The sequence below is a fragment of the Monocercomonoides exilis genome (genome assembly GCF_001643675.1).
Source record: "Monocercomonoides exilis strain PA203 chromosome Unknown scaffold93-27525, whole genome shotgun sequence".
Classification (NCBI taxonomy): Eukaryota; Preaxostyla; order Oxymonadida; family Polymastigidae; genus Monocercomonoides; species Monocercomonoides exilis.
The window spans coordinates 1-27,525 of NW_027150638.1; the positions used below are offsets into that span (position 1 = coordinate 1).

General features: G+C 41.0%; 3 protein-coding genes across 3 annotated transcripts; 1 reads left to right on the plus strand and 2 right to left on the minus strand.

Moving 5' to 3' along the window:
• Positions 1 to 6,735: 6,735 nt before the first annotated feature.
• On the plus strand, positions 6,736 to 12,490 carry MONOS_18495 (uncharacterized protein; the record flags this gene model as incomplete). Its single annotated transcript, XM_067871519.1, has 7 exons — positions 6,736 to 7,880; positions 7,967 to 8,262; positions 8,322 to 9,280; positions 9,359 to 10,598; positions 10,687 to 11,364; positions 11,400 to 12,198; positions 12,253 to 12,490. 7 exons carry the CDS (start codon positions 6,736 to 6,738, stop codon positions 12,488 to 12,490), a joined length of 5,355 nt encoding a protein of 1,784 aa, XP_067718529.1.
• Positions 12,491 to 16,315: 3,825 nt separating this feature from the next.
• Positions 16,316 to 23,838, minus strand: MONOS_18496 (uncharacterized protein; the record flags this gene model as incomplete). The annotated part of the gene is made up of 7 exons (XM_067871520.1): positions 16,316 to 16,553; positions 16,608 to 19,450; positions 19,530 to 20,550; positions 20,732 to 21,726; positions 21,798 to 23,206; positions 23,251 to 23,609; positions 23,750 to 23,838. 7 exons carry the CDS (start codon positions 23,836 to 23,838, stop codon positions 16,316 to 16,318), a joined length of 6,954 nt encoding a protein of 2,317 aa, XP_067718530.1.
• Positions 23,839 to 24,509: 671 nt separating this feature from the next.
• MONOS_18497 (uncharacterized protein) lies at positions 24,510 to 25,424 on the minus strand (the record flags this gene model as incomplete). The annotated part of the gene is made up of 1 exon (XM_067871521.1): positions 24,510 to 25,424. One exon carries the CDS (start codon positions 25,422 to 25,424, stop codon positions 24,510 to 24,512), a length of 915 nt encoding a protein of 304 aa, XP_067718531.1.
• Between the last annotated feature and the right edge of the window lie 2,101 nt (positions 25,425 to 27,525).

Below are 27,525 nucleotides of genomic sequence, written 5' to 3' on the forward strand. Positions count from 1 at the left end.
AAATTTTTTCTTCGAACGTGATAAATTAATGACTCTCGAAAAAAATTAACCCTCCAATAGCAATTATTGATTCATCATGCTTTTCAGTGAATTCAACAGCTGATATTATTAATTTAGCTGCCATCCAACAGCAGAACGATTTCTACTTTGAGTGTGTCAAAATCAATATGCAAAGTTAACAATTTCAAAATAAAAACGAAGTTTTCTTTCTCGCCATCAATCATTCTTGATAACGGGTGCATTCATCTTTTCAACTTTTCAGAAAGCTCGACTCCAAACTGTTGCTATCGGTTGATGCCTTTCAGACTATTTTTAACAAAAAACAGTCAAAGGATTCAATAACAGTTCTGTCAAGCCTTTTTCTTCGGTTATCGTCTCTTCAAAATTTCCGTTGTTTCAACCTTGCATCACCACACAGACAAACTTGCAACAATGTTGTTTTTGGAACATTTCGAATTATGTTGAAAATAAAGATTCTGACCCCACAAAAATAGATTGTGGAAATTGCAAAATTTTCAATTGCTTATTCAACAAAGTTGAAAATGCGAACGATGGATGCATTGTTTATGGAAAAGAAAAGTGTTCAGGAAGTATGGATATTCAAAATACAACATTTTCAAACATCAAAAAAACTGTTCTGACGGAAAGAATCTCATTATCAAGTGATGAACCTTTCTCTGTTGTTGATACAGAATTTCAAAACTGTTATTCAAATGAAGAAAGTGTGAGAGGTGGAGCAATACAATCATCAACAAAAGCAGATATTTTGATTTTTAGATGTTTGTTTTCAAATTGTTTTTGTTCTCAAGGAGTGTGTGGTGCATTAGATTTTGTTGGAAATAGCAAGCATTATGTTAATGAGTCAGACTTTATTAATTGTTGGGCAATGTCTGTTGGTGCTGTGTGTGACGCATTTGGAGCTGAAATGTGCTATAATAATTGTTCTTTTATAAACATTTCTGGAAATGCTGATGGTGGTGCATTTCATCACAGGCGATCGATAAGCCATCCTATTGATCAACTCGATTGCTTTAATCAATTGACTTTTCAAAACTGTTCGTGTAAAAATAACTATTCAGAAAGGGAAGAGGTGGAGGGCTGTGGATTGGTGAATTGGCTTCTTTGAATATAGTAGATTGCATTTTTATCACATGCGAAACAAACGGAACAGGTGGAGCAATCAGTATATCGCATTATCTATTCAATGACACTGAAAATCCTATAATATCATTATCGTTTTGCTTTTCTCTAACTGTCACTCCACTAACATCACTGGAGGTCATGATATATCTATTCAAGAGTCATGGTCAAGTGGATTTACGAAAGATAATTTTTGTTCCTGTCGTTCAACAACAACACTTCAAAATCGTTTAACTATTGGTTCAACGAATCATGATGAATGGCTAGAAGGATATGTTTCATCTGTCATTTTTAACAATGAAACAGGAATAGATCATATTGCTTGCGGACAAAACATGTCAGGGAGTGCATTTAAAAATGCAAGACATTGAACTTTCTTCCAACTATTTCTCATTTATTCAACGATGCAATTACAGCAATTCTTGATCCGGGCTTGTACATGGAGAAGCATATTAATGTTGAATCAATAACAACTTTAATAACTGCAAAGCACCTGGGAAATGCAGTTGTTCGATCCAACACTTCGATGGATTCTCTTTCTCCGTTGAAATGCATTCATTAACCATTAGTGCGATTGTTATAATTCACGATTCATTATATTCACTTCACTCTCTCTTTGCTTTGAAAAGAAAATGTGAATCTCACTTCCTTCTCTTCTATTTACGAGAGATCATCACTTAAGGGTCAGTCACCCAACTGATCTGAAATGCAAAATAGTAATAGATTACAACGGTGATGTGAAATAGCTAAAAAGGATAGAAACATTAAAAAACATAACAATGTTATGGCGCTCAATACATACTCACGCCCGAAGAAGAAGGAAGATGGGTCATTAACAGAATCTGTTTATAATAAGGGTGGGAGTGTATCGAGGCGGGAAGAAGAGAAGGAAGTGAGATTCACATTTTCTTTTCAATCAAAGCGCAAGCACTTTGATTTAAAAGAAAACATTCTCTCACTTCCTTCTCTTCTATTTACGAGAGAGTTCCATAATTGGGAGAATACTCTGCTGTTGTTATTATTTGATTGACCTCTTATTTGTCATCCCTCAGCAATTGTTCGAGTTGCTCACGTTTGGCTTGCGCTCTGGTTTTAATTGTTATCTCAATTGTTTTCTTCTGGACAACTTCTCCAACTAGTCTTTTCTCACGAAAATTCCTTCTTTCATACTCTTTATGACTGTTCTCGTCTGGCTCCTCCACGTAGTCTGGCTTTGATGGTTCTTCTTCGTCGTTGTAGATCGTTTGGCTTTTGTTGTCATATTGCAGATTAGGTTTTTCCAACCTGATCCTGATTCCTTTTTTCGCTCTCGATGTTGTCAGACTTTGAGTTCAGACTGTAGTCCTCCTCATCTTGCTCTTCGTCAGTTGACGAAGAGTCCTCAATATCTTCTGAACTTGAATTGTCATCAAAAGTAATTTTTGGTTTGCGAAGGGTTTGCAGACTTAAAGGTGATGACTGGGTCTGGGAGGAAGTTGCATTAATAGCCGCTTGATCTGCAATCACTTTCGCACAGGATGTGGCGATATCTTTTTTGAAAATAGTAATTAATAATGGTATCGCTTCGTGGAGACAGCCTTGCGAACTTTGCCACTTGCGCTATTGGTAGTCCAGCCATTGTCAATGCAGATATTGAAGCATGCTTTATCGAGTAAGGACCAAAATAATTCGGTATACCTGTCTCGTGAAGGAGATTTGCAACAAGTTTTCTCAGCACTCTTGCGGAAAGTGGAATCTTTGTGCGATCGTTAATAAACAAGTGGTCAGGGTTGTCTTGAAGTTTGCTTATTCTGGACCACAATTCACACACTGCTGAGGCAGGACATATTGAAGGAGTATCTGTGAGAAACGGTATTATAATGTCTGTTCTTTCGGGTCCTGTTTTCAGCGAAGTATCCAATGCAATTGAATCTTCTCTCACTGCAGAATGTTTCAGACTGATCCGCTCGAGCTCGGTGAACCGGCAGGCGGAGAATAGCATGCAAAGACAAATTGTTTTCTTCGTGAGAGTAGTGAAGGATAAGTTCGCGTTCTCGCCTAGCCCCGATATATAATCAAGAAGTATTTTGGGGTTCCATATATCAGGCTTATTTTTCTTCTTCCTCCTTTCCAATCTTTTAAATGATCGGAAGAGAAGCTTCATAAGCGGGTAATCTCCCAAACTTCTCCCCGAAATAACAATTGGAGAAATGAGAGAGATGGCAGATCGTATTTTACAAAGGGATTGCTCCTTCAGCCCCTTGTTGAAAAGCTTAAGGAAAACATCGGCACATCTAACGACCCAATTGAACCAATCTCCAACAGAAAGACCATAGCCGCAGTTTGTCCACTGGTCTCCGAAATGAGCATAACTGAGTAAGTACCCATGCCACGTCGAAGGCGAAAGACTGGATTTGCACAGATCACATATATCCATTGGAAATCCTCTTGTTTGCAAAACTCCTTTGAACCAGTGTTCTCCATTGATCGCTAAGGATTCATCAGTACAACTCGAAGCTTCCCTGGTGGCAGGCAAGCATCCATCCTCTTCATCCATGGTCCCGGGGTAAGAAGTTCGCTCTGGCTCTTCCACATCCATTCTATATGGGTCGTTCTTTTCAACAACGGCTCCCATATTTGTCCCTTCCAATCGGGAAGAAGGAGAAGACCTCGAGCTCGTTCGAGAATCATTTTCCTGATTGTCGGAAGAATGAGAGGAATTGGAGGATGAGCAAGAACTGTCTCTCCTCGCCAAGGCTGCTGCAGACCGTCTTCGTTTATCGGGCTTCCTGGCCCGCACCATCTGCTCACTTTCTTGTTTTGTTTTGTGGCGAAAGCGTCCAACGTTATGTTCAATCTCATCTTCGTTACAAGCTCCTTGTAGGATTCTTGCTTTATCTGATAGTCGCCTCCCCTTTCTAGCCTGGAAAGAGAATCGGCCCTTTCGTTTCTTTCGACCGGGGATGTGTTGCGCTTTCACTTGAATCTGCATCGTGTGCGTTTGTTTCCAAATCTTCAATAGGAGTCTTCTCAAATTCGCTCCTGCCCGCCACCTGTTCAGGTTGAACACCGATGTTGAGTTGTCCGATCTGATAAGTAGTTTGTGGATGCGATTGGATAACAGAATTGGGGAGAAGTGAGTTAGAGCTGACAAAATTGCGAACATCTCCCGATAGTTTGAACTTTGATTTCGTTGCCAATAGGGGAGTCTGCGATGAAAATCCAAAATACTGTTTCCGATTCTTAAATAAGCTCCAACAGCTTTTCTGGAAGCATCCGTCGTAAGTGTTGCATCTGGAAGAAAGAGTGGGCATAGTTGTCTTGGCGTGTTGGTTTTCAACCTCGATATCCATTTGGTTAGATTGGGGAGAATGGACTGGTTGATCCTCATCTTCCCTCTCCATCCTACCATCGAAACCATTTTGTTTAAAGTGCGATAAAGATCTGAGAGAAACAGAGAAGCTTCTCGAACCACGAACCTTGTAGCGTTCAGCTTTCCAATGAACGCTGCAAGGTCTCTTACTCTCACTTCTTTCGCTCTGAGGGACCTCCTCCTCCATCTGGTACATTCCTTTATAAGTTCTTTCGTTCTCATCATTTCCAGAGCTACATTGAACTGGTGCGTGCTCCACTCGGAAACCCAAATAGGTGAAAGTTTGTGAGGGAATCAAATGACTCTTTTCTGTGTTTACCAGAAGACCAAGGCTTTCGAAAAGAGAAACGACTTTCTGAGTTATCCATTTTAATTTCTTTTGGTTTTGGTGAAGAAGAATAATATCGTCGAGGTACGCGATTGCTCTTACGTTCCATTGCTCCCGGATGAATTGTATCACCTTCCTCATGATTTTTGTAAAGATTCTTGGAGAATCTTTGTATCCAAATGGCATTCCGTTGAAACAGTAGTAATTTTCGTTGAATTCGAACGCAAGAAACGGCTTGAAGTTGTCGTCCACTTTCACTAAATAGTAGGCCTGGCTTAGGTCTAAAGTTGTTGCATAATCTCCTCTTGTTATAATTCGTTCTAGTGACCTGTAATCCTCCAGTTTGAAATGGATTGACTTCGTTGCATTGTTCAACGCTCTGCAATCGATAATTTGTCTCCATCCCCCTTGTTTTTCTTTATCACAAACACTGGATTTAAATGTTTCACCTTTCTTTTCTGTATTTTTGTATTATGTTCGTTTCGAGCTGATTCTGGATCAGCTTTGCCATCGCTTTGGTTGCTTCCCTGATTGATGGGGGCTGTATGTTTCCATTTTTGAGTTTAGTAATTTCTCCCTGGCTATCCTGTTTTTCCAAATTGGAATGACGCCTCTTTTACCAACTTCTCTCCATCTATCATTCTCCACGCTTCTCGAAAATATTCCGTTCTTCCTCCAACAATTGAAGGTGACTGGCTTAGTTGGTTCCCGTTCCCCTGGATCGCGTTTGAGAAGGACTTCTGCGGTATGTATTTGAGGTTTTTCTCCCTGCCCACGACCGGGGACCCGAACGAAAAACCGAGGGCGTTGGTAGCTTTCATGTTTTCCATATCTGCTTTTGCCAAAGGATTTGGAATTAAATGAGAACGAAGTCCATCTTTTCGCTGTTGATTGTGAGGTTTTCCTGACCTCTTCCAATAAATCACTTTGCCTTTTCGTTAGGAGCGGTGATGCTGAATCCTCTTTCATTCTCGCTGCTTCGGTAAATCCAAATCTCGCTTGGATGCGAGCGTTTCTGGCTTCTTTCAAGGCTTGTGCAAGCAGTAAACATGCTTGCGCTACGGCACTCTGAGCTTCATCATCTTTTGTTTTCGTATGGGCAAATAAAATAAGTTTCATTGCGGGGTAAAGAAACGTCTCACATCTTTCTCCTGCTTGATCTAAGGCGTCTTTGTACGGACTGGTAGTCCTTACAAAAGGTGGAGGCGCATTAGGGAGGAAAGGGGATAAGTCTTCTGTCTTCAACGAAGCAACCAAGTCATTTATCTCCTGTTCCGGTAATGGAAGATCATATAACGATAATTCCGGTGCTCTACCAAATATTTTAAGAAACGAATTTTCCAGTGTAATTTCTTCTTCTTTTTCTTCGCCAAGGGTGGTAGAAGGTGGGGAGAGTGAGGATGAAATAGAAGAAGGTTGGGAAGCGGAAAAGGGTCCGGGAAATGTCGGAAACCCGCTTGTTGGACCACCAGGCAGCGCAGCTGCGCTCGGTTCGGCCGCAAGTCCTGTTCCCAGAGGATTGTTAGGGATCATCATTTTTAGATCAGTGATCGTGACTGACCCTTAAGTGATGATCTCTCGTAAATAGAAGAGAAGGAAGTGAGAGAATGTTTTCTTTTAAATCAAAGTGCTTGCGCTTTGATTAAAGGGAAACGGAGCAAAACTTAAAGCAAATCAATGTCACATTCATTCAGATGATTGTTCTGCTCTATTTATTTCGTCGTTGTTTATTGCAACTGATGGAGAAATTGAAGTTGAAAATTGTGTTGTTTACTCTTTTTCTTTCATAAATTGTTCACTGTTTTATCTTGAATATCCAGCTATTATAATTTGGAATGGTGTAAATATTTCTAATATTTATCGAAACAATGGAAATGGTTCAGTTATAAGTCATTCACTTGTTCAAAACGAAGGGATGCATTTATCAAACTTTTCACTTGAAAATTGTTCGTGTGTGAATGGTAACGGTGGTGGTGTTGAAATAACAGTAACGAATGAAAGTGATCTTTTTTTTGGACTACCTCCCGTAAATTCAGTGATAAAAAAGTGCATCGCTCAATATGGAAACGGAGGAGGGATTTATCTTCATTTGGCTGATGGAGCTCAGTCATTCGTTTTGAGGGATGTTTCATTTTCTGAATGTGATGCCAGAGAGGGGAAAGAAATCTTCATCAACGCACATGATCTTTCGAGTGTGATTAACAGAGAATCGATCAGCTTTGGAGTTGAATTGAATGATTTCACAAAATTGAATGGATTTGAGAGATCAACGCTGAATGAAACATTTGCCATCCCGCTGGTGGTGTATCTGTGGAACAACTTTTCAGCTCCAGCGTTTGTGGGAGGATCTTTGGGCCATGATTTTTCGATGTGTGGATATGAATCATCTCCATGTTCGACTATTTTGAAGGCAGTGTCACTCCACTTTGAAGGGAAGAATAAGGATGTCTCAATTTGTGAGCCATTTTCATTTGATGAGGAATTGGATTTGACCTCAAACGAATGGAGCATTGCATCCAAAGAGAATGAAATGAAGTGTGAAGTTTCTGACCAGAAAGAAGGAGCACAAAATGGATTGGTTGAAAGCTCTGTCAGTGTGTTTGTGACAGGAATTATCTTTTCTTTGAAGAAATCGCTGACAGATCATGAAAGTGTGTTTGAGTGCCATTCAGAGAAACTCACACTGACCAAATGTGGGATGGAAGGAGGGGATGAGGCTATTTCGACAGTGTTTGTGAAGGCTGCTGGAGGGGTAGTGGAGATTAATGAGTTTGCAACAAAGAATATGAAAATTGGAGATTCATCGGTATTTGTTGTTGAAGGGAATGCAGAAAGTGTGCCTTCGATGAATATGACGAAGAGCAATTTTGCTGAAATCACATTTGGCGATGGGAGCGTTGTTGAGTGCCATAACGGAAATATCGATGAGATGTCAGGATGCACATTTTCATCGATTACTCGTTCGAAGGAAAGTGGAGGATGCATAAGTGTTGTGAACAATGAGAATGATGATGATGGAAGAGAGCACAAAGTGGAAATAGATGACTGCACATTTGAAGGGTGTGCTGTTGCTGGAGATAAGGAAATGAGATTGGAGGAGGTGCATTCTTTTATGAAGCATCTGCAAACACAAACCTATTGATAAGCGGGTGTGAGTTTTATTGCTGCACAGCACCACATGAAGAGGAAGGAGTTGGATATGGAGGAGGAATAATGCTGAAGATGCAGAAACAAGAGGAAGAGGAAGGAAAGGCAGGGTTTGTGATATCCTCGCCTGTTTTTTCGACTGACAAGCCGAATAATGCGAAGTTTGGGAAAGACTTATTCATTTCATCTCCATTGCTCATCAAGAGCATCAAGAACGAAACATTGCCATTTGTGAAAGATAGACTGGAGTTGCTGACAGAAGACTCGATGAGGGGATATGATGGGGAAATAGGGAGTGTGCAATCCCACTGATCTATTTCTGGAAAGAGATTGGATCGAGCGTGTTTATTACAGAGGAAGGAAAGAATGTGGCGGTGTGTGGGTTGGAAGAATATCCGTGCAGATCTGTTGATTATGGGCTGAAGAGAACAGTCAGTTCTGGAGTCGAGCGCATGATAATTCATGGGGTTTGCGATGCAAGGAGTGTGATTGAGATGAGTGGGATGAAGGTGGAAGGAACAAATGGCGAAACAGACAAAATCCAATTTGTGAAAGCGATTGAGGGTGATGGAGATGCTATTGTTGAGTGCAAAGGGGCTGTTCAATTCAAAGAAATGGGAATGGTGATTCCGACTGCTTTTGATAACGGAGCAAGCATTCTCATCCAGACAGGTTCAGATGCAATCAAAACGAGCATTGTGAGCTGTTCAATCAGCACACATGGCAGTGCCGAAGGCGAGGTGTCATTTGTGCTGATCGGTGCCTCGAAAGGAATTGTTGAGATTGAAAAGACAAACATCGCAGGATTGTCATCGATGTGTGAGATCATGAGTGTGTCAACAGATTGTGCGATAGCAATGAACAATGTGACATTTGAAGATATTGCATTGAGCGGGAAAAGTGCAGTTGCGATGAGTGAAAATACGATTGCTTCAAGCGAAAAGAATGATGCAGAAGAAGTATGGAATATTCTATTTGAGCAATGCATATTTGCGAATGTGAAGCACAGTGCGACAATCAACCCTTCATTGCTTTGCTGTGATGTGTCGAATGATGTGAGATTGAAAATGGAGAATTCGACAATTGATGGGTGTGGATCGGCAAGCTCGAATGAAGGAGGAGGAATGTTCTTCCTCCTCAATGAGAGGGAAGCTGGAGATGAACCACACGAATGTGGTAAAATGTTTCTGCTCGAACATTGGGAGGGGCGGAGGGATGTTTTTGAAATCGCAGAGTGTCTCACAGGAAGCATTGCCATTTGTGCTGTCGAATATCACATTGCGAGAGAATGTTGCTTCGAAAGGGAGGGATGTGTTTGTGAAGTGCACTGACCTTGACTCGCAGATAAGTGAATCACAGTTCCTGATAAACTTCGGGAGCCGTTTGTGAAGGAGCTGGCAATATGGGGATGCACAGCAGACAATTATGGGGATGAGGAGGATTTGCTGCGAAGAGTGTTTGTGTTCAGAAGTGAGTTCATATTTGTGTCTTCTGTTGTGGGGAACAGCAGCGACAGCAAGCAGTGTGGGGAGATGAAGAGCACATGCTCCTCGCTGGATGTTGGGGTGAGCCACATCATCCCATCAGATTATTCGCAGTTATTGATCTGGAATGAAACAACATTGACTGGCTCGTGCTCTGCTCAAAGGGTGACCATCAAGTCGATGGAAGCAAGCAGGAATGCCGAAATCAAAGTGAGCGAGATCAGTTTGGCAGATGAGGGAGTTGTGAGAACTTCAGAGTCTGTTCGACTTGAGAAAGTTTCATTTGTTTTTGGTGGAATGCAGAATGTTGTCTGCTCGTGTTTAATACACCAATTGAATGGATCTCTAATTCTCGAATCTGTTTCGTTTCATTCAGAGAGCAGAACAACAGCGAATCCACAGCTCCTTTTCGATGCTTCTCTGATTGTTGTTGAAGATGGGGTATTTGAAGCAGATGCGTGCAGCGTTAACAGTTTGGGATTCACAAAACCTGTTTTCAACATATTGGGTTCGGAAAGAGCATCATTTGACGATCTGGGAGTGGATGATGTTCGATGCAAGAGTTCGGTGATTGAATGTGGAAAGAGCGAGAAAGTGAGTGTTTCAAGGCTGACAGGCACAAACATCACTCTTCAAAACGAAAGTCTTATCTCATTTGAAAACGGCCATTCTTCTCTGTTTGTTTCGTTGGTGTTGTCATCGTTTTCAAATATCAGCCGATCGGCAAGTGGGTCTTGTATTGTCTGCACAACTCACCCGATGGGCTGTTTTGAGATGTGCAACTGCTCGCTCAGCAAGTGCTCATCAGAGTCACAAAAGGGGAGCCAGGTGGCGATAACATCGGCAGAGAAGATATTGATGGAATCGTGTGTGTTTGAAGGAAGTTTAGAGGAAAGAACCGAGAATTATTTGAATCGAGAAGAAGAAATATGCCGATGGAATGGATCTGTTGTTGATGTTGCGAAGAGTTCTGCGATGCTGAAAGATACAACAATCTTGAATTCACCAGAGGGTGGAATAACAACGAGTGGAGGAAATGTGAAAATTGAGAAAGGAGAGTTTTTGAATAACAATCCATCGATTGAAGGATATCCTTCGCTGAGAAGAAACATCATCTGCTCTGATTCAGGAATATTGAATGTGATGAGTTTGAAGGGAGGAGATGGATTGGAGAGAAATACATCACTTTGGATGTTGGATGATGGATGCAGTTTTGAAGGGATTGTTTCTGAAAGAGATTCATCATTCGTCATTCCTGTGCTGGAGAGCGTGGAAGCAAAAAGAGGCAAATAGAATGAAACTGACATTCAAAGGGATGCTTCTTGTTCCATGCAATCTGTCATTCTCTGTTGCGAAGAGGAAGGGAGATGAGAAGGAGATTGAAAAATACGATTTTGATATGGAAGGATTCTTGTCAGAAAGAGAAGCAGAAGGGAGCGTGGCAAAAGATCTCCTCAGCAGTTGTGGAGATGAAATCGAAGTGAGTGCTTCAATTTTGTTTGGCAACGCAGAATCTCCTTCCTCAACAAATCCATTCATTCTGAAGAATGCAAGTGAAGCAAAGGGTGGAGATGAAAGGATTGTTGAAGGTGAAAACAAGGAAATGTCCATATGGCCAATAATCGTTATCGTGCTTGTTGTGATTTTGTTGATTGTTCTTGTTGGATTTATTTTGTTTGTTGTTCGATGGAAAAAGCAAAAGAGACGGACAGAAGAATTGGAGGTGATTGTGGAAGACAATATCAGAAAGGATCCGAAGGCGATTGAGATGGTGACAATGGAGATGTCGCCTGAGGATCAGTGGAGAAGGGCTGAGAGGGAGGCTGAGAAGAAGAATGAAGAGAGGATAAAGAAGATGGTGTTTGAGAAAAGCTTGGGACACTCCGAGTCATCAGAGCATTTATTGAGTGAAAGTGGATCGACTGAATACATCCTGGGAGAGATTCAGATAAGATTCCTGAATGGATGCTGGAGAAGGTTGAAGAAGAAGAGATAAGGAAGAGAACACCATCGCCATCTGTTTCATCCACTTCAACAACTGACTCAGATTCAACATTTGTTCGTGGGGAGGATCTGTGCCCCACCACCTCATCAATGTCGAATCTGGTGGATGCAATGGCCTGCTCCTCGCCTCATGAGAAGCTGATTGTGGATCTGAGGGATTCGCTGTTCATGCTGTTGCACGGGAGGAATAAGACGAAGGAGATGGCAATAGGAACTCTGAAGGAGAGGGAGCAAACAGCTGCTCAGATCCTGTTCTGGGTGGCCAACCTTGCTCTCCATTCATTTGACGAAATGGAAAATGAGCTTTCCTCTTTGGCCAACTTGAGTCCCCACCTTGTGTTGTTCTCAGAGCACATGGTGATCTGCATTGTGATGCATTCTGACTTATTGTCAGATGATGATTCAGATTCATCATCAATCTCTTCATCAACAGTTGCAACGTCTGTCAGTGATGATGACAGAGACTCACTACCCTCGTCTGCCTTTGAGGATGAAGATGACTTCAGAAAAGAGTGCCTGAGGTGGAAGGCGCCCGAGCTGCTGATCAACAAGAAGATGGGTGCAACAAAGGAGTCGGTGGCATTCTCGATCGGGATGATGCTGTGGGAGTGCCTGACGCTCCAGATCCCATTTGGTGAGTATGAGGCAGAAATCGCTGGAGAAAAATCAAAAATGGAGAGAGGCCGCCCATGCAGCCCATCGGCTCGTCTGCCTTCTCTGAGCTCGTCAATGCCTGCCTGTCGGTGAACCCCGCCGACAGACAGACCCTCACCAGTCTCAAGCGCCTGCTCATCCAGCACTTCCCGCCTGGCGCTGCCATCCTCACCCTCTCCGATGCAGTCGACTACACCTGCTGCTCCGACAGACAGCAGCAACTCTCTGGCTCAGCCTCGTGCAGCTCCATCTCGGCCACTTTCATCTCGTAGAACAGTGTTTTCCTCCTTCCTGCCCGATATCTTGCTCATCGGCGTGCAGGATTCGCTTCAACAAGGTGGATTAGTATTGTCGAATTCGGTACAACAAATGGTGAACTGAAATGAAACACCCAATTTGTTCCTTCCAAATACCATTTATGATTTTTTGTGATTTTTTTTTTCTTTTTTGTTTGTGTTGATGTTGTTGCACAAAATGCATCAGTATTTGTGCATCTTTTTCTGTTTATTTGCTTCTATCCCCGCCGTTTTTGTTTTTGTGACACTTCACCTTTGCCATTTTCTGCTCTTCCCCATGATGTTCGTCTTCTTTTGTGTTTGTCTTGTTTTTTGTGTTTTTCGAATCCAAAAATGAAGTGATTGTTGAAAGCAGATAAACTCAATTCTTTGAACTTAAAAATGTCACAAACCAGCAGCCACACAGAGCAGCCCTCTTTGTCACAGTTCCAGAGAGAAAGAGGAAGAGACAAAACAAAATAATCTCAATTCCCCAGACTCATTCCCATTTGCTTTCCAAACAATTCTGAGCCAAAGGAAGAGCTGGATGTGGCTGCTTCTGTGGAACTGATGGAATTGGCTGGTGGGCTGATGCTTGTGCCTCATTGCCACTGGGCAGAAAATGTGCGAGTTGTTGAAGGCGAGAAAGCACAATGGAAGAAGACTCAAATTCCTTCTCATCTCAAATGTCCAAGGCAGTTAAATTGGCTCTTTCTCATCGCTGTGAGCCAGAATCTGTCGCATCCCAGCGGTTTGAGACTCTCGCCCCTCGGCAGTGCTCATTCACGATGCTTCCTCAAAGTGGCACATTTCCTCCAGCTTTGCCAAACAACAAACATAAACCTTCACACCAGCAAACGAAACACATACTTTGTCAAATGGCTCGTCTAGCTTGGCCTCAACAAGAAATCTTGTTTTTGCATTTTTCAAAGCAAGCTGCCCCCTGACATTTGCTTTCAAAAATACAATAATAAGGATATTGGAGTTATATATTGGGGGAAAAAATACTTTTCCCGTTTAGTTTATCTTTTTGCAAGAAACCAAAATTTCTGTTTGCTCAATAATGCATGTTTCGATATTCGAAATCCAACATGTGATTTCTTGAATCTTTGACAGCTTGCCAGATCTGCAATTCGTCTGAAAAGAATTATGAAATATTGCTTCAGCATTCAATCCAGAAACCTCACCCACGCAGGCAATCCGAACACTTCTGTCGCACCCAAAAATTCAGAAAATGATATTTGACAGATTCAAACTGTCATAAGCACATTTGTCCAAAATATAAAATATCAAAAATCCAATGAAATGATGATGCATACGCTATGGAAGAAACTTTGTTGCTTCTGATTGCTGAATGCAGCCGCAAAGTGCAGATGAAAATGATTGCAAGTGAAAGCTCAACGAGGGTTCGTTTTCATCGCAGATGCCAAGAAGAAACAGCAAATTGCAGAAATAATATCTGCGGAGTATGGCCAAATTTTTATTTTTTTAAATTTTGTATAATTTTATTTTCAGTTAATTCAGAATATCGCGCGATATTGAATTATATCATTGCACAACTTCAATAAAGACATGGGGTGGTTTTTTTATCCGAACATTTTATTTTTCATAGGCGTATCTCACAAAATAAAACCTAAAAATAGAAAAGGCATATTAAACCAGATTTATATTCCGATTTTATGTTCATACAAATTGTTTTTCTTGTCAATTTTTGTTTTTGATGAAGATCTTGGGAATTTTTAATTTATTTTTGATCATTTGTTTTGTCCATTTTGGACTATATTTCTTTTTTTGTTTATTTTTTAACTGCAAGGTCATGAAACATACTCTTTGAAGTTTTATTGTTCCAAATGTTATTTGTTTTTAACTATTTTTCATAAGTTTTTGCATTTCATTGTTTTTATCAAAAATGATGAATAAATGAATAATCTAAGCGATGAGATGTTTAAAAGATATTAAGATTTATTTTCTTATTCAATTTGAAAAATATAAAAACTCATTTTTGATTCAATTTAACATCACTTATAAGTTAAATCAAAAATGAGTTTTTATATTTTTCAAATTGAATAAGAAAATAAATCTTAATATCTTTTAAACATCTCATCGCTTAGATTATTCATTTATTCATCATTTTTGATAAAAACAATGAAATGCGAAAAACTGAAAAATAGTTAAAAACAAATAACATTTGGAACAATAAAACTTCAAAGAGTATGTTTCATGACCTTGTAGTTAAAAATAAACAAAAAAAAGAAATATAGTCCAAAATGGACAAAACAAATGATCAAAAATAAATTAAAAATTCCCAAGATCTTCATCAAAAACAAAAATTGACAAGAAAAACAATTTGTATGAACATAAAATCGGAATATAAATCTGGTTTAATATGCCTTTTCTATTTTTAGGTTTTATTTTGTGAGATACGCCTATGAAAAATAAAATGTTCGGATAAAAAAACCACCCCATGTCTTTATTGAAGTTGTGCAATGATATAATTCAATATCGCGCGATATTCTGAATTAACTGAAAATAAAATTATACAAAATTTAAAAAAAATAAAAATTTGGCCATACTCCGCAGATATTATTTCTGCAATTTGCTGTTTCTTCTTGGCATCTGCGATGAAAACGAACCCTCGTTGAGCTTTCACTTGCAATCATTTTCATCTGCACTTTGCGGCTGCATTCAGCAATCAGAAGCAACAAAGTTTCTTCCATAGCGTATGCATCATCATTTCATTGGATTTTTGATATTTTATATTTTGGACAAATGTGCTTATGACAGTTTGAATCTGTCAAATATCATTTTCTGAATTTTTGGGTGCGACAGAAGTGTTCGGATTGCCTGCGTGGGTGAGGTTTCTGGATTGAATGCTGAAGCAATATTTCATAATTCTTTTCAGACGAATTGCAGATCTGGCAAGCTGTCAAAGATTCAAGAAATCACATGTTGGATTTCGAATATCGAAACATGCATTATTGAGCAAACAGAAATTTTGGTTTCTTGCAAAAAGATAAACTAAACGGGAAAAGTATTTTTTCCCCCAATATATAACTCCAATATCCTTATTATTGTATTTTTGAAAGCAAATGTCAGGGGGCAGCTTGCTTTGAAAAATGCAAAAACAAGATTTCTTGTTGAGGCCAAGCTAGACGAGCCATTTGACAAAGTATGTGTTTCGTTTGCTGGTGTGAAGGTTTATGTTTGTTGTTTGGCAAAGCTGGAGGAAATGTGCCACTTTGAGGAAGCATCGTGAATGAGCACTGCCGAGGGGCGAGAGTCTCAAACCGCTGGGATGCGACAGATTCTGGCTCACAGCGATGAGAAAGAGCCAATTTAACTGCCTTGGACATTTGAGATGAGAAGGAATTTGAGTCTTCTTCCATTGTGCTTTCTCGCCTTCAACAACTCGCACATTTTCTGCCCAGTGGCAATGAGGCACAAGCATCAGCCCACCAGCCAATTCCATCAGTTCCACAGAAGCAGCCACATCCAGCTCTTCCTTTGGCTCAGAATTGTTTGGAAAGCAAATGGGAATGAGTCTGGGGAATTGAGATTATTTTGTTTTGTCTCTTCCTCTTTCTCTCTGGAACTGTGACAAAGAGGGCTGCTCTGTGTGGCTGCTGGTTTGTGACATTTTTAAGTTCAAAGAATTGAGTTTATCTGCTTTCAACAATCACTTCATTTTTGGATTCGAAAAACACAAAAACAAGACAAACACAAAAGAAGACGAACATCATGGGGAAGAGCAGAAAATGGCAAAGGTGAAGTGTCACAAAAACAAAAACGGCGGGGATAGAAGCAAATAAACAGAAAAAGATGCACAAATACTGATGCATTTTGTGCAACAACATCAACACAAACAAAAAGAAAAAAAAAAATCACAAAAATCATAAATGGTATTTGGAAGGAACAAATTGGGTGTTTCATTTCAGTTCACCATTTGTTGTACCGAATTCGACAATACTAATCCACCTTGTTGAAGCGAATCCTGCACGCCGATGAGCAAGATATCGGGCAGGAAGGAGGAAAACACTGTTCTACGAGATGAAAGTGGCCGAGATGGAGCTGCACGAGGCTGAGCCAGAGAGTTGCTGCTGTCTGTCGGAGCAGCAGGTGTAGTCGACTGCATCGGAGAGGGTGAGGATGGCAGCGCCAGGCGGGAAGTGCTGGATGAGCAGGCGCTTGAGACTGGTGAGGGTCTGTCTGTCGGCGGGGTTCACCGACAGGCAGGCATTGACGAGCTCAGAGAAGGCAGACGAGCCGATGGGCTGCATGGGCGGCCTCTCTCCATTTTTGATTTTTCTCCAGCGATTTCTGCCTCATACTCACCAAATGGGATCTGGAGCGTCAGGCACTCCCACAGCATCATCCCGATCGAGAATGCCACCGACTCCTTTGTTGCACCCATCTTCTTGTTGATCAGCAGCTCGGGCGCCTTCCACCTCAGGCACTCTTTTCTGAAGTCATCTTCATCCTCAAAGGCAGACGAGGGTAGTGAGTCTCTGTCATCATCACTGACAGACGTTGCAACTGTTGATGAAGAGATTGATGATGAATCTGAATCATCATCTGACAATAAGTCAGAATGCATCACAATGCAGATCACCATGTGCTCTGAGAACAACACAAGGTGGGGACTCAAGTTGGCCAAAGAGGAAAGCTCATTTTCCATTTCGTCAAATGAATGGAGAGCAAGGTTGGCCACCCAGAACAGGATCTGAGCAGCTGTTTGCTCCCTCTCCTTCAGAGTTCCTATTGCCATCTCCTTCGTCTTATTCCTCCCGTGCAACAGCATGAACAGCGAATCCCTCAGATCCACAATCAGCTTCTCATGAGGCGAGGAGCAGGCCATTGCATCCACCAGATTCGACATTGATGAGGTGGTGGGGCACAGATCCTCCCCACGAACAAATGTTGAATCTGAGTCAGTTGTTGAAGTGGATGAAACAGATGGCGATGGTGTTCTCTTCCTTATCTCTTCTTCTTCAACCTTCTCCAGCATCCATTCAGGAATCTTATCTGAATCTCTCCCCAGGATGTATTCAGTCGATCCACTTTCACTCAATAAATGCTCTGATGACTCGGAGTGTCCCAAGCTTTTCTCAAACACCATCTTCTTTATCCTCTCTTCATTCTTCTTCTCAGCCTCCCTCTCAGCCCTTCTCCACTGATCCTCAGGCGACATCTCCATTGTCACCATCTCAATCGCCTTCGGATCCTTTCTGATATTGTCTTCCACAATCACCTCCAATTCTTCTGTCCGTCTCTTTTGCTTTTTCCATCGAACAACAAACAAAATAAATCCAACAAGAACAATCAACAAAATCACAACAAGCACGATAACGATTATTGGCCATATGGACATTTCCTTGTTTTCACCTTCAACAATCCTTTCATCTCCACCCTTTGCTTCACTTGCATTCTTCAGAATGAATGGATTTGTTGAGGAAGGAGATTCTGCGTTGCCAAACAAAATTGAAGCACTCACTTCGATTTCATCTCCACAACTGCTGAGGAGATCTTTTGCCACGCTCCCTTCTGCTTCTCTTTCTGACAAGAATCCTTCCATATCAAAATCGTATTTTTCAATCTCCTTCTCATCTCCCTTCCTCTTCGCAACAGAGAATGACAGATTGCATGGAACAAGAAGCATCCCTTTGAATGTCAGTTTCATTCTATTTGCCTCTTTTTTTGCTTCCACGCTCTCCAGCACAGGAATGACGAATGATGAATCTCTTTCAGAAACAATCCCTTCAAAACTGCATCCATCATCCAACATCCAAAGTGATGTATTTCTCTCCAATCCATCTCCTCCCTTCAAACTCATCACATTCAATATTCCTGAATCAGAGCAGATGATGTTTCTTCTCAGCGAAGGATATCCTTCAATCGATGGATTGTTATTCAAAAACTCTCCTTTCTCAATTTTCACATTTCCTCCACTCGTTGTTATTCCACCCTCTGGTGAATTCAAGATTGTTGTATCTTTCAGCATCGCAGAACTCTTCGCAACATCAACAACAGATCCATTCCATCGGCATATTTCTTCTTCTCGATTCAAATAATTCTCGGTTCTTTCCTCTAAACTTCCTTCAAACACACACGATTCCATCAATATCTTCTCTGCCGATGTTATCGCCACCTGGCTCCCCTTTTGTGACTCTGATGAGCACTTGCTGAGCGAGCAGTTGCACATCTCAAAACAGCCCATCGGGTGAGTTGTGCAGACAATACAAGACCCACTTGCCGATCGGCTGATATTTGAAAACGATGACAACACCAACGAAACAAACAGAGAAGAATGGCCGTTTTCAAATGAGATAAGACTTTCGTTTTGAAGAGTGATGTTTGTGCCTGTCAGCCTTGAAACACTCACTTTCTCGCTCTTTCCACATTCAATCACCGAACTCTTGCATCGAACATCATCCACTCCCAGATCGTCAAATGATGCTCTTTCCGAACCCAATATGTTGAAAACAGGTTTTGTGAATCCCAAACTGTTAACGCTGCACGCATCTGCTTCAAATACCCCATCTTCAACAACAATCAGAGAAGCATCGAAAAGGAGCTGTGGATTCGCTGTTGTTCTGCTCTCTGAATGAAACGAAACAGATTCGAGAATTAGAGATCCATTCAATTGGTGTATTAAACACGAGCAGACAACATTCTGCATTCCACCAAAAACAAATGAAACTTTCTCAAGTCGAACAGACTCTGAAGTTCTCACAACTCCCTCATCTGCCAAACTGATCTCGCTCACTTTGATTTCGGCATTCCTGCTTGCTTCCATCGACTTGATGGTCACCCTTTGAGCAGAGCACGAGCCAGTCAATGTTGTTTCATTCCAGATCAATAACTGCGAATAATCTGATGGGATGATGTGGCTCACCCCAACATCCAGCGAGGAGCATGTGCTCTTCATCTCCCCACACTGCTTGCTGTCGCTGCTGTTCCCCACAACAGAAGACACAAATATGAACTCACTTCTGAACACAAACACTCTTCGCAGCAAATCCTCCTCATCCCCATAATTGTCTGCTGTGCATCCCCATATTGCCAGCTCCTTCACAAACGGCTCCCCGAAGTTTATCAGGAACTGTGATTCACTTATCTGCGAGTCAAGGTCAGTGCACTTCACAAACACATCCCTCCCTTTCGAAGCAACATTCTCTCGCAATGTGATATTCGACAGCACAAATGGCAATGCTTCCTGTGAGACACTCTGCGATTTCAAAAACATCCCTCCGCCCCTCCCAATGTTCGAGCAGAAACATTTTACCACATTCGTGTGGTTCATCTCCAGCTTCCCTCTCATTGAGGAGGAAGAACATTCCTCCTCCTTCATTCGAGCTTGCCGATCCACACCCATCAATTGTCGAATTCTCCATTTTCAATCTCACATCATTCGACACATCACAGCAAAGCAATGAAGGGTTGATTGTCGCACTGTGCTTCACATTCGCAAATATGCATTGCTCAAATAGAATATTCCATACTTCTTCTGCATCATTCTTTTCGCTTGAAGCAATCGTATTTTCACTCATCGCAACTGCACTTTTCCCGCTCAATGCAATATCTTCAAATGTCACATTGTTCATTGCTATCGCACAATCTGTTGACACACTCATGATCTCACACATCGATGACAATCCTGCGATGTTTGTCTTTTCAATCTCAACAATTCCTTTCGAGGCACCGATCAGCACAAATGACACCTCGCCTTCGGCACTGCCATGTGTGCTGATTGAACAGCTCACAATGCTCGTTTTGATTGCATCTGAACCTGTCTGGATGAGAATGCTTGCTCCGTTATCAAAAGCAGTCGGAATCACCATTCCCATTTCTTTGAATTGAACAGCCCCTTTGCACTCAACAATAGCATCTCCATCACCCTCAATCGCTTTCACAAATTGGATTTTGTCTGTTTCGCCATTTGTTCCTTCCACCTTCATCCCACTCATCTCAATCACACTCCTTGCATCGCAAACCCCATGAATTATCATGCGCTCGACTCCAGAACTGACTGTTCTCTTCAGCCCATAATCAACAGATCTGCACGGATATTCTTCCAACCCACACACCGCCACATTCTTTCCTTCCTCTGTAATAAACACGCTCGATCCAATCTCTTTCCAGAAATAGATCAGTGGGATTGCACACTCCCTATTTCCCCATCATATCCCCTCATCGAGTCTTCTGTCAGCAACTCCAGTCTATCTTTCACAAATGGCAATGTTTCGTTCTTGATGCTCTTGATGAGCAATGGAGATGAAATGAATAAGTCTTTCCCAAACTTCGCATTATTCGGCTTGTCAGTCGAAAAACAGGCGAGGATATCACAAACCCTGCCTTTCCTTCCTCTTCCTCTTGTTTCTGCATCTTCAGCATTATTCCTCCTCCATATCCAACTCCTTCCTCTTCATGTGGTGCTGTGCAGCAATAAAACTCACACCCGCTTATCAATAGGTTTGTGTTTGCAGATGCTTCATAAAAGAATGCACCTCCTCCAATCTCATTTCCCTTATCTCCAGCAACAGCACACCCTTCAAATGTGCAGTCATCTATTTCCACTTTGTGCTCTCTTCCATCATCATCATTCTCATTGTTCACAACACTTATGCATCCTCCACTTTCCTTCGAACGAGTAATCGATGAAAATGTGCATCCTGACATCTCATCGATATTTCCGTTATGGCACTCAACAACGCTCCCATCGCCAAATGTGATTTCAGCAAAATTGCTCTTCGTCATATTCATCGAAGGCACACTTTCTGCATTCCCTTCAACAACAAATACCGATGAATCTCCAATTTTCATATTCTTTGTTGCAAACTCATTAATCTCCACTACCCCTCCAGCAGCCTTCACAAACACTGTCGAAATAGCCTCATCCCCTCCTTCCATCCCACATTTGGTCAGTGTGAGTTTCTCTGAATGGCACTCAAACACACTTTCATGATCTGTCAGCGATTTCTTCAAAGAAAAGATAATTCCTGTCACAAACACACTGACAGAGCTTTCAACCAATCCATTTTGTGCTCCTTCTTTCTGGTCAGAAACTTCACACTTCATTTCATTCTCTTTGGATGCAATGCTCCATTCGTTTGAGGTCAAATCCAATTCCTCATCAAATGAAAATGGCTCACAAATTGAGACATCCTTATTCTTCCCTTCAAAGTGGAGTGACACTGCCTTCAAAATAGTCGAACATGGAGATGATTCATATCCACACATCGAAAAATCATGGCCCAAAGATCCTCCCACAAACGCTGGAGCTGAAAAGTTGTTCCACAGATACACCACCAGCGGGATGGCAAATGTTTCATTCAGCGTTGATCTCTCAAATCCATTCAATTTTGTGAAATCATTCAATTCAACTCCAAAGCTGATCGATTCTCTGTTAATCACACTCGAAAGATCATGTGCGTTGATGAAGATTTCTTTCCCTCTCTGGCATCACATTCAGAAAATGAAACATCCCTCAAAACGAATGACTGAGCTCCATCAGCCAAATGAAGATAAATCCCTCCTCCGTATCCGCACTCTCCATCTGCCGTTTGTGTTGCCTTGCAGCTCTCAAGTTGCAACAAATTACTTTCATCATTTGAAGTTTTTGTTCTCAGAAGGGAAGAATCTGTGATGTTTCCCACAGTGAATGATGAACCTTCTCCAATCTCAACCCACAACCCTCCTCCATTTCCTCCATTGCTCTCACACCCGCACATTGTTCCTCCAACAATTTCAAGAGAACAATCTCTCCCAAGTGTGCATTCCACTGCTCCTCCATCTCCTCCATCTCCTTTGAATCCACTCATTGTATTGTTCAACAATTTCACTGACTTGGCTGAACTTGCGGAAATCACTCTTATTGATCCTGATGGCAAATCTGCCTGTAAAGATGCTTTCACTGAAAGTGTTGAATCCTCTATTGTGATGGATGCTCCATCAGCAACTCCAAATAAGACACTCTGTGCATCAGAGTTAATATCCTCAACACTCATGGAAGTGAATGTGCCAGCAACGCTTCTTCCGGCAAGGCTAATCAATGGATGATTCCCAATGGACAAAGACAACGTGGAAAACGATGAAACGGACACCTCACCTGCTGACACGGACAAAAACACAAAAGACAACGCCGACTGGGAATTTTGCAAAGAAAGTGAGCAATCTTCAAGCGAAAAGAATTGTGAGGAAGAAAAGAAGAACACTTCGTGATTTTGGAGAGCAGAAGGAACAGAGAAAGTTAGTGAACTGATATTTGCATTTGCACTGACTGTTATCATGCTTTCTCCACTTCCATCAGAATCGTCAATCACTTTCCATCCACTGTTTTCATCTTTCCCTCTGATTGTGTGTTTGAAGGAACCAAATGTCAGTTCATTTTTCACTTCAATCATCCCATCAACAACAATCTTCTTTTCCTCTTCTTGCCTCGTCAAACAATGCCTCAGAGTCAGGCAGGGAAACTCAGCAAATCCACAAAGAGAATGGTTGAATGCATCAACACTGCTCACATAAATCTCATCTGGCAAAGGAATCAGATAAGCACCCAAAGGAATTGGTGTTGAGTCATCACCTTTATCGAATCCTCGAATTTCATCCAGCAATGGATTCGAAGCTGTTAATGAAGTGATCTTCCCACTTCTTGCTGCTGATTCCAAATTGGGAGAATCAATGAAAATATCATTTCCCCACTTGGCTCTGTTTCCTTCAAATGCTGATGAAATATGAAAGTTGGCATTTGTTTCTCTCACTTTCAGCCCAATTCCCCCTCCTCTGCCTTGTGTGGTTGAGGCATAACAGTTCTTCGCAATTCCTCCTTTCACATTCAATGAACCCCGCTTCCCACTGCAACCATCATACCCCCTCCAAACTCAGAGTCTTCACTTCCACAGCCATCAATGGTGCATTCTTCAAGGGTTATTGAATGTGACACTTCACCCACACTCATCAGCGATGATCCGGTTGTTGTTCTCACAATATTGCTGAATGTGCAGTTGCCCAGGGTCAATGTTGCAGACGATTCTTGAGGCACAGATATCAAACTTGTGGTGCTGAATGTTCTGCCCCACCTCACATCTTTCATCTTCAACTCTCCCCCTTCCACCTTCACAAGTGATCTTTGAATACTCTTTTCTTCTGAATGAGCTGCATCCATTGATATGTCCATTCTCTTCACATCCATCAATCCACTTCCCTCAACCTCAAACAACCTGCATTGTCTGTTGTTTTCAAATGAAGAATTGTGAATCACAGATAGATCGCTCACAACCAATTTCCCTGTTCCAACACAAAACAGACTCAAACTGTTTGCCTCAAACTTTGTTTCAATGGTTGAGCCAAGTGATGAAGCTCCATTCACAGAAATCGTTTTTCTCCAATATCAACTCCTTTTCCTTCCACAACTTTCCCAGAAAGCACCTTGATTTCCTCCACAAACCCCACAATCATTTGGGAAAGGCAATGACTGATTGTGAGGCACGCACAGCTTTCATTCAATCCGCAGCTGAATGTGTCTTTTGCATTCTCTTGACTCTCCTTCGAACCAACAAATCTGCTTCTTCCTCCTTCATTCGGCAGCCATTCACTTTTGTCAATTCCTTTTGCGTTGTACCTAACTCCTTCAGATCGTGTTGAAAAACAAAAAACAATTTGGGAATCAGTGTAATTATCATCAACATGAATGTCATTGCCAAACGTTGCTGTGTTATTGTGGAAAAAGCAAAACCACAAAAGATTTCCATTATATCCATTTGTCAGAAAACTTATAGCTCCTCCTTTCCAATCTGAATGGCATCCTTGAAAAAGGCAATTTCTCAAAACAATTTTATCGACAGTTATCCAATTATCGAATCCTCCTCCACTTGAACTTGTTGCATTACGCCCACAACAATTAACAAACAAACAATCCAAAACACAATCTTTTGTTTTGTTTGCTTTTGAACTTAAAATATCAAGTCCTCCACCATCATTTCTTGACCATCCATCTTTGAACAAACAGTTTTCAATAAAAACTTGAATAGCCATTCCTTCTATTTCTGCCCCAGCACCACCATAATCATTTGACGAGACGCAATAACACTCAACAAATGTGGAATGCTTTACAGTGCATTCCGCAATTTTCAAAGCATATATCCCCCTCCTCTAGTGGAAGTCGCATTGCATTTCACAAAAGACGAATTCTCAACAGTCAGCGTCGCATTTGAATTGTCATGCACATACAGCGCTCCTCCACAAGGCGCAGAGCATTCATTCCATTCAGCGTTCGTGAACTCAATTGTTTCTGTTGTTGTATTTCTTTCTGTATTCCTCACTTTCCGATTCACTCTTTCATTCTGAACAAATGTGCAATTGTTGCAGTTGAATGAACCAGATCCTTCTGTTCCGCTCGCTATCCCTCCCTCAAGCACATTCATCGATCTTTCAACTAGGCAATCTTCCATTTTGCTTCTCTTCATCATCCACTCTTTTCCAGTTTGTATCTCCTCTGTTTCAATAATTTTCATTGTGATATTCGCAAATCGACAGTTTTTGATCTCTTCAAAGCCTCCTGCACCCTCTCTCAGAATGCTGCCTCCACTCCCACAAAGCACAACATCCTCAAACTCACTGTTTCTCACAAATAACATCGGCAAACCTCCTCTATCCATCTTCACCACACTCCCCATCATTCCACATTCCTCACCATTCCCAACACCCAAAGTTGTGTTTATCAGCCAGCATGTTCCTCCATTCCTCACAAAATGACCATTCCACTCGTTCTTTCTCACAAACACACTCCCCTCAACCAGCAGCAATGATCCTGCTTTCATTTCAATCATCACACAATTATCTATCTTTTCAAGCAATATCCCTTTCATTTCAACTGACGAGTTGTGTATTTTGCAGAACATCCGAACAACACTTCCCTTCCCCAAAAAACCACTCTTCTCCACACCAGGAACACAGAAAGCATCATATCCATTATTCCGTTTATCGCTTTTGTCTTTGTCGCAAACAGCCGAGAGCAAAGACACAAGAAAAGCAAAAAGAATCATTGCTCCAACGATGATTATGGGTTTTATGAACCCATATTTTTATGATATCCCATTAACAAACCAAACTTAAAAACTATAATTTCCTTCACTGCTTCCATTTTTGAAATTCAATTCTCTGTCTTGTTTTCCATTTTTCAGATTCATTCTTTTTTATTAATTTCAAGAAACTGCCATCTTCAGCAAATTCTATGGTTGCTCTTTATTTTTCTGATTCATGTCTTCCCCATCTTTTTGCTTGAATGAAATTTCTCATCCCCTCAGCCCTTTTTTCGTGATAAGGCATTTTCATGGAATTGTTCATTTTCATTCTGAATCTCAATGTTTTCTTCCTTTGATTTCATCGTCTCCTGAAAATAAAAATGGAGAAAAATATCAAAATATAAATAAAATATAAATAAAATAAAATAAAAATAAAAATAAAAATAAAAATAAAAATAAAAATAAAAATAAAAATAAAAATAAAAATAAAAATAAAAATTAAAACAAAAACGAAAATAAAAATAAAAATACTGAGAAATAAATCAGAATTCTATTAATTCCTGCATTGTTGCTTTTGTTTCATTCATTGGCATTGCTTCAATCCTTTATCACACTTCCAAATTCGCCTTTTTCAGTTGCTCTTTCCAAGGGAAACCTTTTTCCAGTTGCACAAAAGATAAATTGATTTTTGCAGAAATGTTCTCTGAATTTTCTCTTTTCCTGTTTTTCAACATTTGCCATCTGGCAAAATTTTTGAAAAGTTCCATCACTTTAATTTTGTCCAACAAAAGATCACAAATGATCAAAAAAGTTGATCATTCCGTTCCCATATAAGATTTATGCTAATTTTTTATTGTTGTTTTCTGAGCTAATTATTGAAAAGCATTTCAAAGATTTGATGATAACAGACAGAACGTTAATAATTTGTTAGCAAATGCTTTTGTTAGCTGCTGCTTTCGAGCTATTTGAATCAAATGAATTACATGTTCTTATTTCTGCATTTTCATTTCATCTATTCGAATATTCATTATAATTTCATGGATGTCATACAAGCTTTTATAATTTTCTTTTGTTGTTAAACGAATAAAATTGATTTGCTTTAATTCAAGAATTTTTCATAAGAATTAATCAAACAGGAAAAATTCATCAAAACTTTGCTCGTTGTTATCGAAAAATATTCAAAAAGCAGTTGACATTGAATAATTATTAATGTTGTTTTTCAAAAAATCACTATTTATTACAAATGAAAAAAACAAACTTTTCTCTTATTTTGATTTAATCATTCAATATTATCAAGTTTCTTTCATCTCAGTATGTGCCTTTCCCTTCTCCTTCCTTTTAATATTGACACATTATGGAAAAATATCCTACAACTATCCTTTCAAATAGCATGAAAAAAGCAGATTTTTTCGGCTGGTCAACCATTCTGATACAAATGAAAATGTTGTGTTTGTGTCACCATTAGGGCAGCCTGAAGACGTTGTGCAGTATCTGAAAAAGCTTCTTATGGCGGGAGCAGCGTAACAGTCGTTTCTTCGCTCAGCGCCTCTTCTTCTTCAACTGGAGCAGCACGCCGATCAGCTTCGCCATTCCTGAGGCGGAAAAGCGACGAGAAGAAGGCAGCAGGGAGATGATAAGCTATCTTCTTCTTCTTCTTCAGCACCTGCGATTGACCCTTTGGATGCATCTGCGGTGGCAGCGCAATTCACGTCGGCAGGAGCGATGGACGACTTCGAGAGGTGGCTGGGGTGTATGAAAATCAAAAGATTTCGTAACTGAGGGAGCAACGGACGCTGCATGGATATGTTGTGGCGCGACTGGCGGTGCTGTATGGGGTGTTGCATGAGCGTGCGATGAGGAGCTTTCAGCGATGCTTAGGTTCAGTTCGTGGCGCAGCTTCCATCGCTTGCAGCTCTATGTGCACGAAGTCGGGGAGCAAGCGAATCTTTGTAGCGGCAGATGTGATTGCAATCTGTTTATAACATTGCAGCTGGCTTTGCGATCACCGCAGTCGATGCGTGTGGTGGTGAAGCTGGATAAGGAAGCGATATGACACTTGCCCACAGTGCGCGAAGTGGCGAAGAGCTGAAGAATATGGAAGAAGATCTGAGGAAAATGGTGA